The sequence below is a fragment of the Brachycentrus maculatus genome, unplaced genomic scaffold, assembly GCF_059751285.1.
Source record: "Brachycentrus maculatus isolate JH-2025_06_01 unplaced genomic scaffold, ASM5975128v1 h1tg000237l, whole genome shotgun sequence".
In the NCBI taxonomy this organism is placed as follows: Eukaryota; Metazoa; Arthropoda; class Insecta; order Trichoptera; family Brachycentridae; genus Brachycentrus; species Brachycentrus maculatus.
The window spans coordinates 621,876-634,729 of NW_028280988.1; the positions used below are offsets into that span (position 1 = coordinate 621,876).

General features: G+C 32.4%; 2 protein-coding genes across 16 annotated transcripts in view; one reads left to right on the forward strand and one right to left on the reverse strand.

The window, feature by feature from the left end:
* Positions 1-412, reverse strand: part of LOC148306574 (uncharacterized) — a 137,527-nt gene extending 137,115 nt beyond the window's left edge. For all 15 annotated transcript variants that reach the window (XM_088264734.1, XM_088264744.1, XM_088264747.1 and 12 more), the window contains exon 1: positions 244-412. The gene's annotated coding sequence lies outside the window, so the exon portion shown is untranslated. The remainder of the gene's footprint in view (positions 1-243) is intronic.
* Positions 413-5,008: 4,596 nt separating this feature from the next.
* Positions 5,009-12,493, forward strand: LOC148306575 (chymotrypsin-1-like). The gene is made up of 5 exons (XM_088264725.1): positions 5,009-5,030; positions 6,130-6,337; positions 7,578-7,812; positions 9,601-9,771; positions 12,328-12,493. Exons 1-5 carry the CDS (start codon positions 5,009-5,011, stop codon positions 12,466-12,468), a joined length of 777 nt encoding a protein of 258 aa, XP_088120851.1. The 3' UTR covers positions 12,469-12,493.
* Positions 12,494-12,854: the final 361 nt, after the last annotated feature.

Consider the following 12,854-nt stretch of genomic DNA (forward strand, 5'->3'; position numbering starts at 1 on the left):
TTGAGGAAAACAAAAACGAAAACAAAAACAATATATACGGCTTTCGAAACTAATAGCAATCAAAATAAAATCCTAGGGTTTTCAAAAAATTTTAATGTAATTTTATTTTTTATTCACGCAGTTTATGCTTTATTTCGTGTGTTCAAGTAATGATCAAAGCATAACAAAATGTGTGAATATAACCAATCGCACACATTTTTGAAGATGATACTTTTATTTACACTAACTATATTTATATCTTACCTTTGTCACAAAGAAATTCTTATACCTGATGAGATGTTTGCACAATTTGATTCACATTTTCCTTGTTTTATAACCATTTGTTTACTTTTATCACCACTCACCACAATTTTTAATATTTTTAAACTAAACTACACGCACAACCTGACGTAAACACACGCAAAACTAAACTGACTAAACTTCAAACTTCCAAACACCGACCACCTGTCACTCGGTTTGTTTGAAATGTGTATGAACCAAGTTACGACAAACGTATGTTTTTCTTATTTCTCACATATAAATTTTACACATATAGAAAAAAGAATCAATCAAATCTATATAAATCTATACCTAACACATTAATAACTGTTTCCTTTTTACTCATAGCTTTAAATTTCATTTGATTATTCATTACCATCTCAGTACAGCATACAGCCTTTTCTTCAAAACGCGAGTTAAATTAACAGTATTTTAAAAAAGTACTGAATATATACGCTGTGTTTTTCGTTGTTTATACAAATGAAACGTTCTTTTATACTAAAATGTAAAAATTACTCTTATATTTATCAAATACTTATTTTGAATGTATCTGTTAATGTTTTTATTTAATGTTTAGTGCCATCTATGGACATCATGCTGCAGTTAGCAAAATACTTTTATGCAAATGAGAATCGAGTATGAATCTTACAGGATACATAAAAAATAATACATGTATGTATAAGAAGTAAGAAGTATCCTTTATTATTAATTATTTACAAAAAAGTATTATTTATAAAAAATTTAATTAAAAAATTAAAAATACTCTGAATTAAGTTTTAATAACGTACATTATATAATTAATAAATTAATTCCTTGAACAATCATTATTATTATAATTTTATTACTTTTTTTAATAATAGAAAAACATTTGCGTTTTATTTGATATCTCAATTAAAATTAGGAAGAATATGGAAGCTTCTGTTTTTACAGGACTTACGATGCTTATTTACGGGCCTGTCATAGGCTGGTTAGGTGATCACTTTACACACGTGCAAAATTAACCAATTCTACCCATGATTGACAACCATTTCTTCATCTTCTTCTAACTCTTCTAACCCGTTTCCAATGGTGCATATAGCACTACATCGTATTTACGCATTATTATCATGATTGTTAACTACATGAAGGCAATATGACCACTCCTGCGCTTACCAGGGACCAGTACAGGGTAATTTAAATAAATATTGGAGCGTAAAACCGATAATATTTATATTCAACCTCCCTGGGAATCAAACCTGTAGCACACGGTAGCTTAACGCGCTAACCATCACACTACGGAATCGGACAACCACCCCTCTCAAATTTTTGTAACTCCTATATATATTGATATGGATATATGAATATATAGATATTTATTGACACAGTAAAAATAAGTTCACAACAGCCATCTATGGTGGATCGAGAAAAGCTTTTATTAAGCAGAGACTCTTTTAATTTGTATGCAAGATTCGAACCAATATTCACGTATTTGAAAAATAAAAAAAATTTAATACATGATATTCATTTTTTTATGTAGCTTATAATTTTACAAGATAATTTTATTTACAAGATTTTTGAGTGTGTCCAAACAGTTGTTCACAAATCAGGATTATCTCCACTTATTTTTATTTATTACATTTTTGATTGTTATTTATTACATTTTTGACATCTCAACATATTCATAGTCTTCTTCGTCTAACTGACTAACTAACTAACAAACTAACCATCACGCCGCTTCCCCGCAGGGGTAGGCCGAGAGAATCGAACACCACACTACTCTGTCTTTGCAAACATTCTTCGCCTCTGCCACATTCATACATCTCTTCATACATACCCGACGATTATTACTACTCCTGACCTGGCCGCTTTCAAGTATTTGACATACTTGATTGTGCCAAGTTTTCCTCGGTCTTCCTCTGCTTCTTTTTCCAACTACATTCACTCCATAAATTTGTTTAACCGTTCTTTCCTCACTCATACGTTTCACATGTCCAAACCATCTCAACACACCTTTCTTAATTTTATCGATAATGCTTATCTCAGCATTCTTTCCTTATTTCATCATTCCAATGATTCATCTAAGTTGAAATATCAAAAATGTAATAAATAACCCCTATGTGGAGATAATTCTGATTTTTAACAAGTACTTGGACACACTCAAAATATTGTCAGTCTCCATATTCGAACTACACATATAAGTATTATTTTTTTTTAATTTCACACATATTGATAGCAAAATCAAAAATGACTATCAATCAAAGCGAGGTTATAATTATTACCTTTGATTAATTTAATTGCATTATTTTAAAGGTTATTGATTATAATATTTATATTTATCTTCTTATCATTTCATACATCTGTTTTTAGTTAAGATATTAATCATCAAATAAGAGTATAAAATGAGACATATTACGACCAACCTGTCAGTACAGTATCTGTGTATTTCTGTAAAATGGTTTCATTTTCCGCATTGGTGATCTTGGCACTTGTCGCCTTCAGTGATGGTAAGTTGATGAAAATATTTAGTTTTTTTTTTTTAATTTAATGCGGTTACAATTTTTTTTAATAAAAGTAAAATATTTGTGTTTTTGTTATTTACAAAAAATACTTAAATATCTTACTATTTCTGTGACCCTAAGCGGCTCATTATTAGAAATAGGTATCAAATTGGTTCGAACCAAGAAACTCTCGACTCGACAGTGCGCGCCATTAACCACAGGACCACAACCCGACACTTTTTATAATTTTATCATTTTAATTCATGGCCTAGACATTTTTACTTAAATCTTAAAATTAATAACGCAGTTCTCTCTAATAAAGAGACTAAACTCTTGTGCTTGGAGAGGGACTTACACTTATGATTTATTGTTTATGTTTGTTGGTAATAGGATTTAATTTTGATATAATTATTTTTATGTGTGTTTTTTTTCTTCGATCAACATGTATATAATTTATTTTTTAACATTTAAATGTATTAATTTTATTTTAAATCTGTAGGAAGGTTATTAAAGTACGGTTTTTATATTTAAAGTTCTGTTGGAATTATTTGGTATTGCATTTTGGTATTGTAAAGTCATTTTGTTATCTCGATGATGAACTTTCTTTAAAATTTAAGTATTTTTCACCTTAAATAGTTGGAGAATTGCTGTGTACATAAACTGTATTATTTTATTTACTATATCAAACACTGGATTATTCAAGTGATCGCTTAAACCAGCCAAATGCCAGGTCATAAGCTTGTTGAGAAGCAACAAGCTTAATGCAAGTTGGGAAAAGGAGGGATAATCTAGTGTGGGCCAATCAAGAACTTCTCAGCATTTGCTGATCGCTAGGAGGAAACCATGTAAAACTCCTCAGGAGAAGCTGGACTGTCGTCAACAGGCCTTCCGTTCCACTAGAAGAGCGTACGACATTTCATGTCCTAACTTGGTTTATTGTACTAATGTCCTTCACTAGTTTTATCATGTATAATATCACCTCTCGTAAGAGTTCCTTATGAATTAACATGGATCCGATGTCGGATTGGTCCTCACCCAGGCTCCTACAACGCACCTCCAGCTGTTGTCTTAGAAAGCTGAATTGAAGTACACTATTCCAACTGCATCCCATCAAACATATTCCAGTCCTATATCTATGAATCCTGAATATAAAACTGATCAACCTACCTTTACATAATCACGATCGTGTTAACAATACGTCGATTTGAAATAGTGTCCTATGCACTTGTGTGTGGATAGGGGTCATAAAATGATAATTAAAATAATAATTTAATTTGATATTGAATGTATCATGCCAGTGGTGCTCAAAGTACACTTGGAAACCAAGCTTGTTATATTACGTGTAGAGCTTAATATATAAAATTATTATATTATGATGGGCAGAAATATTTCAATCAAAATGACTGATAAGTGAACAAAATGAGACTCCTATCATACCAATGTTATGCGATACGCAAATCCTTTTCTGTTGTCATGTTTTGTGGAATATTCGACTAATAATATAATTTGAAATGATAAAATAACAACCACTTGCATAGTTTTTTCTACATATTTATTTATTTGACCAGTGGCCAGGTTTCGTCGTTACCAACACCATCAGACTGGTCTGACGATGTCAGTAAGGACGACACTCGGTCACTGGTCAAATAAAATATTTGTGAAAAAACTTTGTATTATAGTTTTATTTTATTATATAAAATGCAGTTCCACCGAGAAATGTCAGTACGAAACTTATATCTAAAACAATTTGAAATTTGGCGGTCACAAAACGAGTATTGGGTGTTTAAAATATTACTGAAATAAGGTCATTTAATTTAAATTAAAAAGAAAACACTTGTTTTTTACCATTTGAGTTATTATTATATTAAAATAAAAAAGTATTTTCTTTTAAATTTGTGTATGGAATGAATAAAAAAATTATTACCACAAAGTGAATGAAATAAATTAAATAAAAATAAAGAAACTGTAAACCTAATGTTTGATAAAATAATGAAAGTATTGAGAATGTGCAGAAATTGTAAAGTTTATACAAAAATCTACTCATTGTCATTAGAAATTTGATTTATTATTAGATTAAAACCAATATTTTTAGCTTTTCCACTTTTTTAAAAAAGTGGAAAAGCTAAAAATATTGGTTTTAATCTAATAATAAATTTAAAATGCAATTCCATCACGAAGTGTCAGTGGATAATATAAATCTATTAGAAATTTGTGTAAACATACATAGATAAAAGCCTGTCATTTGTATAAAAATAGATGAAAACATAGACACAATGGGTGATGTTAGGAACAACGGTAATTTACTAAAAATATGTTAATTTGAATACAAGAGGATAAGATACAGGGGGTGAGAAACGACCTAATCTCTTATTTTTTTTAACTTTTCGCAAGAAAGTTGAATTTTAACAACAATTTTTAATACGAGTACATATGAAGTAAATATAATATTTTCTCCTTAAAAAAAACTTGCAAATAATATATGATAAGATCCAAAAACAGCTTGGGATACTGTTGTACGACTACATTATGCAACGAAGAGAAATAACGTCACAGAAAACTCGAAGGTCAAGTGTCTGTTCATAATTTTTGGCCAATAAAGATAAAGATCAACATGTACTTTGTTTAATCAGATAAACATTATTAAATAAATATATCATTTCATCATATTTTGTAATTTTTATAATGATTTCTGATAACTGATGAGTGATAGAAAGTACAAATACCAATTTAATGGTGAAATTCGTCATGTACAGAACGGTGGTCCAGATCTTAATTAACTAAATATTTGATAAATTAATAACTTTTCTTGAATGTTTTTCACAAATACTTTGTGGCACCTTTTATAAACTTTATAAAATAAAACAACACAATATTATGAGTATTTCAATGTTTTAGAATTTAGTACATAAACCCTGATGATGACAAGGTTCTTGTTGACACCGGTTGGATAAAGTGCACCAATCAAAAGTGGTTAAAACAAAGTTGTTTGATTTTATAAAATTAATAATTTTATTCTTAATAGTTTTTAATTATAATATTCTCAATACTATTAATATTTATAGCATTTACTTTGGGGTTAGTCATTTTAACTTATTTATTTTTTAACAAAAGTGTTAATAATATTAGTACATAACCACTCACCGAGATTTTTATGTCTACCGGTTTTGAGACGTACCCGTCTCTTCTTCAGGACAATCACTAACACAGCATGCATACACTACTACCCTTCACCACCATAGCACCTTTACACACTCAAAACTACACAAAATGTCTAACACATGCACCCGAAGACCAACATGCACTATAATTTTCAATACAGACATGCGTTACGAGCCGAGGTTAAGCGTTAAATGTGCAAAAGTTTTAATTGTTGATTTTCTTTATAATTGATTAGCTAACGAGTTCTACAAGGGGCGTATCGTCGGGGGCGGAGTGGCCCCCTCGGGGTTCGCCCCCTTCGCGGTGTCTCTGCGGACTGGCGTCGTCATCAAGAGCCACTTCTGCGGGGGCTCACTCATCACCAACAAGTTCGTGCTGACTGCCGCCCACTGCGTGGATGCTGTATACAATGCTGGAAGCGATGGAGAAGGATCCCTTTCCAGGTACAAACACGCACACACGCACGCACACACGCACACACACGCGCACATCGCTCACTCCTTTCAAGAACGTCATAAATAAAAAAAACTTGATTTTTCAGGAAAACGTTTTAAAAGTTTAAATTTTTTTTACAATGTATTCAAAATAAATATCCAGCCACTTATTGAACTTTTCACTATTTAACAGATCTTTTTAGGTAAAACCTTAATTTTTTCCTCCATTTGAAAAATATTTAGTATATTTAAAAAAATAATTAAACAATATATTTTCTTCAAAATGCAAAAACAACACCTTCTGCCCTGTAGTGGGTAAATATTAAGTTAAAAATATGCCACTTTTGCTGGGTTATAGTACATTTTCTGGGCATTCCGAAAACATGTACAACTGAAAAATGACGATTTTTGATTTATGACGTTCTTGAAAGGAGTGAGCGACATGCGCGGTACATCCAAACATTATTCACCGATTGCTTTGCAATTTTGACACAACATTGCATTTTAACACACACCTTTTTCATCTACATAAATAAAAATGTAACAGATAGTTACAATATGCATGAAAAAAAAGTTCTAAATATGAATAAATTGTGATTTAAATAAATGTATACAAATAAAAATAAAAATAATAAAAAACTGGTCTGGGTGAATAATAAAAGATAATATTTTTTTTATTTATTTAATATATTTACATTTTTAAGTACAACATAATATATTTTCTAAATATTATTTTTTGACATCTCATCAAAGATGAAGAAGAATATGGAAGTCTGGGCATTTACGGGGCTGACGACCGTCATAGGCTGGTTTAAGTGAACACTTTACACACATGTAACATTCACCAATTCTACCCATTATTGACAACCACACTAGGTACTCAAATTCTTGGAAGTTCAATATATGTATATGAACCAATTTAGAAACCTTGTTCTTGAATCACTAGAACTTCACTAGAGACATCTATTGGTGAGATGTAAAGAAGCTTTTTACTAAGCAGAAACTCTTATATTAGTATGTGAGGTCCGAATCCTGGATTATAATGTTACACGTAAATCGATCACTTAAACCAGCCTCTGACGGTCGTCAGCCCCGTAAATGCCCGGACCTCCATATTCTTCTTCATCTTTAATGAGATGTCAAAAATAATATGAAAATAATTCCTGTAATTGGTGATAATCCAGATTTTGTGAACAATTTGGACACACTCAAAATGTTGTAAATCATTGAATTGTTTAAATCCTTCCAGCTTACTTCAGGTCCTGTCTGGAACACAGAACTACAACGACGGAGGCTTGAGAAGCACCGTAGTCAGGAACTTCACCCATCCCGCATGGGATTCTGACGCTATCAAGAATGACATTGGTGTATTAGAGCTGACAACTGCTCTGAGTCTGGGAGGAAGCACTGCCATTATTTTTCTGAACGCCGAATACATTGACGGAGGTACCGAAGTGACTGCTATTGGATGGGGATACGAATCAGTAAGTATATTATTCTCAATATTATTAATATTTAAGGCATTTACGTTGTGGTTAGTCATAATAACTTTTCATAAGTCAACTTTTATATTTTTTTACATAAATGTTAGTAATACAGTGAAACCTCTATCTATCGTTTTTAAAGGGACCTATTAAAATAAACTATGAATGCGGGATTAAGAAGTCAATACGCAAATAGATACGACCGAGTAAAGATACCGTCCTCCCAATCTGCAAAACCATTCGTAGGCTAAAATTCTAGGAAGAATACATGTTTCAGATGCAAATGTATTTATTTAAAAATAAATACAAACCTGAATAGAATTTTAAAAAATATTTTTGTTTTTTTAACTGTTTTATTTTCGTAAGTCAATAGTATATTTTCGGCTTCTGGTATCGATTACACAAGCTTTCGATAGTTTCCATCCCATACGTTGCCGTTGAATGTAAGAAAATTGGAAATAAGGATTAAAAAAAACAGACAAAATATATGAAATATGCAGCTTAATTCGAACGATAAATGGTGAAAGAGAAACGATCGATGAGGTTAAATTTAGTATGAAATTAAGTCAAGATAGAAGAAATAAAGGACACATCCGGGAAAACGATTATTCGAGTAACAATAGATAGAGGTTTCACTGTATTAGTATATAATAAGTCACCGAGATTTTTATGTCTACCGGTTTCGAGACGTACCACAAACAATAACCCGTCACTACTATAGCACTATTCACACACTTAAAACTACACAAAAATAGTGCAAGTTGGTCTTTGGGTCGACCAAAATCGCATGCGGTAAACATTTTGTGTAGTTTTAAGTTTGTGAAAAGTGCTTTGGTAGTGACGAGCAGTATTGTTTGCAAGCTGTGTTAGTGATTGTATTAACGAAAAAACGGGTACGCCTCGAAACCGATAGACATAAAAATCTCGGTGAGTGATTATATACTAATATTACTATAATTTTTGTAAAAAAATATAAAAGCAGTAAGTATATTTACTCAAAGGACTCATACACTTCACAGTAGATTTCACAAGCTTCTACGAGCATGACTTGCTATTATTCATTATTTACTACCTACAGTAACACCTCGATATAATGGACCTCTATATAATAAACTTTGCATATAATGAACAAAAAATCCTGACAAATGCAAAAAATTTAAAAATGTCCTGTTAATATTATACATGCTTAAATTCCAGCCTGGCTGCATGTAAACTATTTTTAGTGGCAATGATAATCACAAATAATGTCTCATAACATCAAAAGTGCAAACAAAACTTGAATAATTTTTCAAAACAGGATTACCGAAAGCGCGTTAATATCAAACAGCAAAGACACTTCATGGCGAGTGTCTGAAGATAATAAATAGAATTTTGTTTGTATTTTGGGTTATTTATTTATATCTAAATACAATGCTCATATTATCAAAAAAAGTTTTTGATTTATTTTAAACCTTATTTTTATATAACGGACTTTCAGATATGGGAGTCTCCTAAATATGTAGGTATTTATGCTTAAATATAATTTTTTAAAAAATCAAATGGATGTTTAATCATGGGCAGAATGGTGAATGTTACACCAGTGATCACTTTAACTAGCCAAAAGGTCAGGTGATGTTCAGACTTCTTTGAGATGTCTTAGATGCCAACTTTGTTCATATGAAAATGATAGATCTCAAGTCGAAACAACTGTATTATAGTTATTTACGCTCTTACTGCGTTTTCGTAATTGAGGGAATTCTCAAGTCAAAGCCAATTGAATAAATGACATGAGATATTAACATATTGCAGTACCCTAACGGCTCCTATACTAACCTACTGAAGTTCCTGGTTACCAACACCCTGAGCCACGAGGAATGTGTGGAGAGAAGGGATGAAGCGGCTCTCACCATTCCTTACTACCCCGAGATCTCCGCTGGAGAACTGTGTACTCTCAAAGAAGTGGGAGAGGCCGTCTGCAGCGTGAGCATACTGTTACCATTTTCTCTTCAGATTTAGCAATCATAATCTAAACTTCACACGATTAAAAAAGAGCTGAATTTTTTACATGAACTGAAGTGAATATTTCTTTAGCGGTAGTTTTAGAGGAGGTATTACATATTTCACATATCGCTCACTCCTTTCAAGAACGTCATATATAAAAAATCCACAATATTCAATTGTGCATGTTTTCGGCATGCCCAGAAAATGTACTATATCCCAGCAAAAGCGGCATATTTTTAACTTAATATTTACATAGCAGAAAGTGTTGTTTTTGCATTTTAAAGAAAATTTATTGTTTAATTATTTTTTTTAAATATACTTAATATTTTCAAATGGAGAAAAAAACCTTCAGGTTTTACCTAAAAAGATCTGTTGCATAGTAAAAAGTTCATTGAGTGGCTAGTAATTTATTTTTAATACATTGTATTATATTTTTGAACTTTAAAAACGAAAAATCTACTGAAATCAAGATTTAATATTTATGAAGTTCTTGATAGGAGTGAGCGATATGTAATAAAGGGTCCGCCAAATAACTTTTTTTTTTGAAAATGCTATAAAAAAAAAACTACTGAATATTTTCTCAAATTTCTTTTTTTATTTATAAGTACAATCCTTCCGGTTAATAATGGAAAATAATTTCATTCAAATGGCTGCCTCGGCTGGCCATGCAGTAGCCTACACGATCGGTCCAATTTTTAAGCACATTATCGATTGTGTGCAGCTGTATTTCACCAATGGCTTCACGAATATTGTCCTTTAAAGCGTCAATTGTCTCTGGCTTGTCGGCGTAACATTTATCTTTGAGGGCACCCCACAAATAATAGTCCAACGGTGTCAAATCGCAGCTCCGAGGTGGCCAAACGACATCAGCTCTGCGGCTGATAATGCGATCTTCAAAAACAGGGCGCAAAACATCGAGTGTAGCTTCGGCTGTGTGGCACGTAGCGTCGTCCTGTTGAAACCAAATGTTGCCAATATCCTCCTCTTCAATTTTTGTGAACAAAAATCCGTTCAACATGGCCCGATAACGATCGCCATTGACTGTAACGGCCACTCCTTGCTCATTTTCAAAGAAAAATGGCCCAATTATGCCTCTGGACCAAAATCCGCACCAAACAGTGACTCGTTTTGGGTGTACCGGCTTTTCAATGTATGCGTGCGGGTTTTCTGTGCCCCAAATACGACAATTTTGCTTGTTTACATACCCGCCAAGATCAAAATGAGCTTCATCCGAAAAGATGATTTTTTTGGCAAAATCGGCATCTTCTGTAAGTCGATCGCAGGCCCACTCAGCGAAGCGAAAACGCATTGGATGGTCAGTTGGCTTCAACTCCTGAACCAATTGGACTTTGTATGGCGTCATACCAAGGTCTTTATGCAAAATTCGTCTCAATGATGTCTCCGAAATGTTCAATTGTTGAGAACGACGGTGAATTGATGTTGATGGCGCTTCACGCACACTTTCTGCCACAACATCGATATTCTCGGGTGTACGCACTGTTTTTGGCTTTTCACGCTTTGGTTTATCGATGAGGATGCCAGTTTCTTTCACTTTTTTCACAAGATAACGAACATACGGAGCTGACGGTGCTTCTCTTCTTCCAAAAACCGTACGCAATTTTCGCACACATTCTGCAACATTACCATGATTTTCAAAGTAATGTCGCAATATTTCCCAGCGTTGTTCAAGCGTATACACAACCATATTCGCTCAGCGGAAGGATAAAACTAATTATCTGTCAAATCAGACATGAGCTAAGTGTTACCATTCACGAAATAAGCACTAGTTGAAAAAAAAAACTTTAGATGGCGGACCCTATAGTTTAAATAGGCAATTATTGCGCCACACCATTATTTGAAAATTGTTTCCAAGTAAAATACATTATTTGATAAATATCTTCCTCCGTCTTTCTACAATAATCTATTATGTGTGAATGTCACTACAATCTCTAGTGTTTTCATTAATCTTTACAATATAACGTTTTAGGTAACAAGGAAGAAATGCTATCTCTTACTTTCTACAGCTATAAAGCATGTGGTAATAAGACCACTAATGTTATCGAAATTGTTATCAGTTATAACATTTTCTCTTAGCACTTTCTTTCGCTTACAAAAAAGTAGTAAGGTGTATGGAAATGCAAAAGTAATTGCACTTCATGCCATAATAATCTTTAAAAATATAGTATTTAAAAGGATATTGAATTATTTAAGATTATCACGACATAAAGTGCAATTTTTGTAATTAATTATCTTACAAAACAAAACCACCAACATACGTCTTGTCATTGTTACACAATCAAGGTTTATTTGAATTTTTCTTATTAATCAAATTTGTTTTCAATGAAAAGATCAATTTAAAATTGAGAACATGTGTGGAATAGCAATTTTTACCATCCATAAAATGTAATTACATATTATCTCATATGGTTATTATATGTATACAATCGCAACATATAGACCGGGATTTTTAAAGCACTTATCTGAGAATGTACTTTTTAATGATTAGTCATATTCCATAACTGATTCTCATTTCAGGGTGATTCTGGAAGCGCTCTCTTTAATGACGGTGGACTTGTCGGTATAGTATCCTGGGGACTGCCGTGTGCCAGGGGAGCTCCCGATGTGTTCACCAGATATTCCGCTTACGACGCATGGGTCGACTCCATCTTGGTTTAATTTATAAAGTAACATCTTAAATTGAATAACCTGCACTGATTAATTATAATAAAAAGATTTTTTGATTTTCTTAAATATTTATTGGTCTTTTATTTGTGATTTTTCGATAATCTGAAGCTACATAGCCTTGTTATAGATTATGCTGTCATCTGCTTCTTTTTGGTGGGTGATTCAGACAATACATATTACTGTTCAATGTTCAAGTTAACACAACGTTTGTGGGAAACGCTTAAAAGCGTCTTTTACGTCAGTACATTAAAGACGATTCGACCAACAGTTGGTAGAGAGTTGGAGACCCTTATGGGCGTTCTATTTGCTTACCTTTGGTAGAGCGTGAGAGACACCAAAAAAACATTGTACAGATCGGAATTGGGTTTGTGATTACT

Bases quoted from the DNA above. Each gene is read 5' to 3' on its own strand.
- LOC148306575 (XM_088264725.1), top strand. From the start codon at position 5,009: ATGGGTGATGTTAGGAACAACG. The intron at 5,031-6,129 runs GTAATTTACTAA...ATAATTGATTAG, and splicing joins GGGTGATGTTAGGAACAACG to CTAACGAGTTCTACAAGGGG. The intron at 9,772-12,327 runs GTGAGCATACTG...TTCTCATTTCAG, and splicing joins TGGGAGAGGCCGTCTGCAGC to GGTGATTCTGGAAGCGCTCT.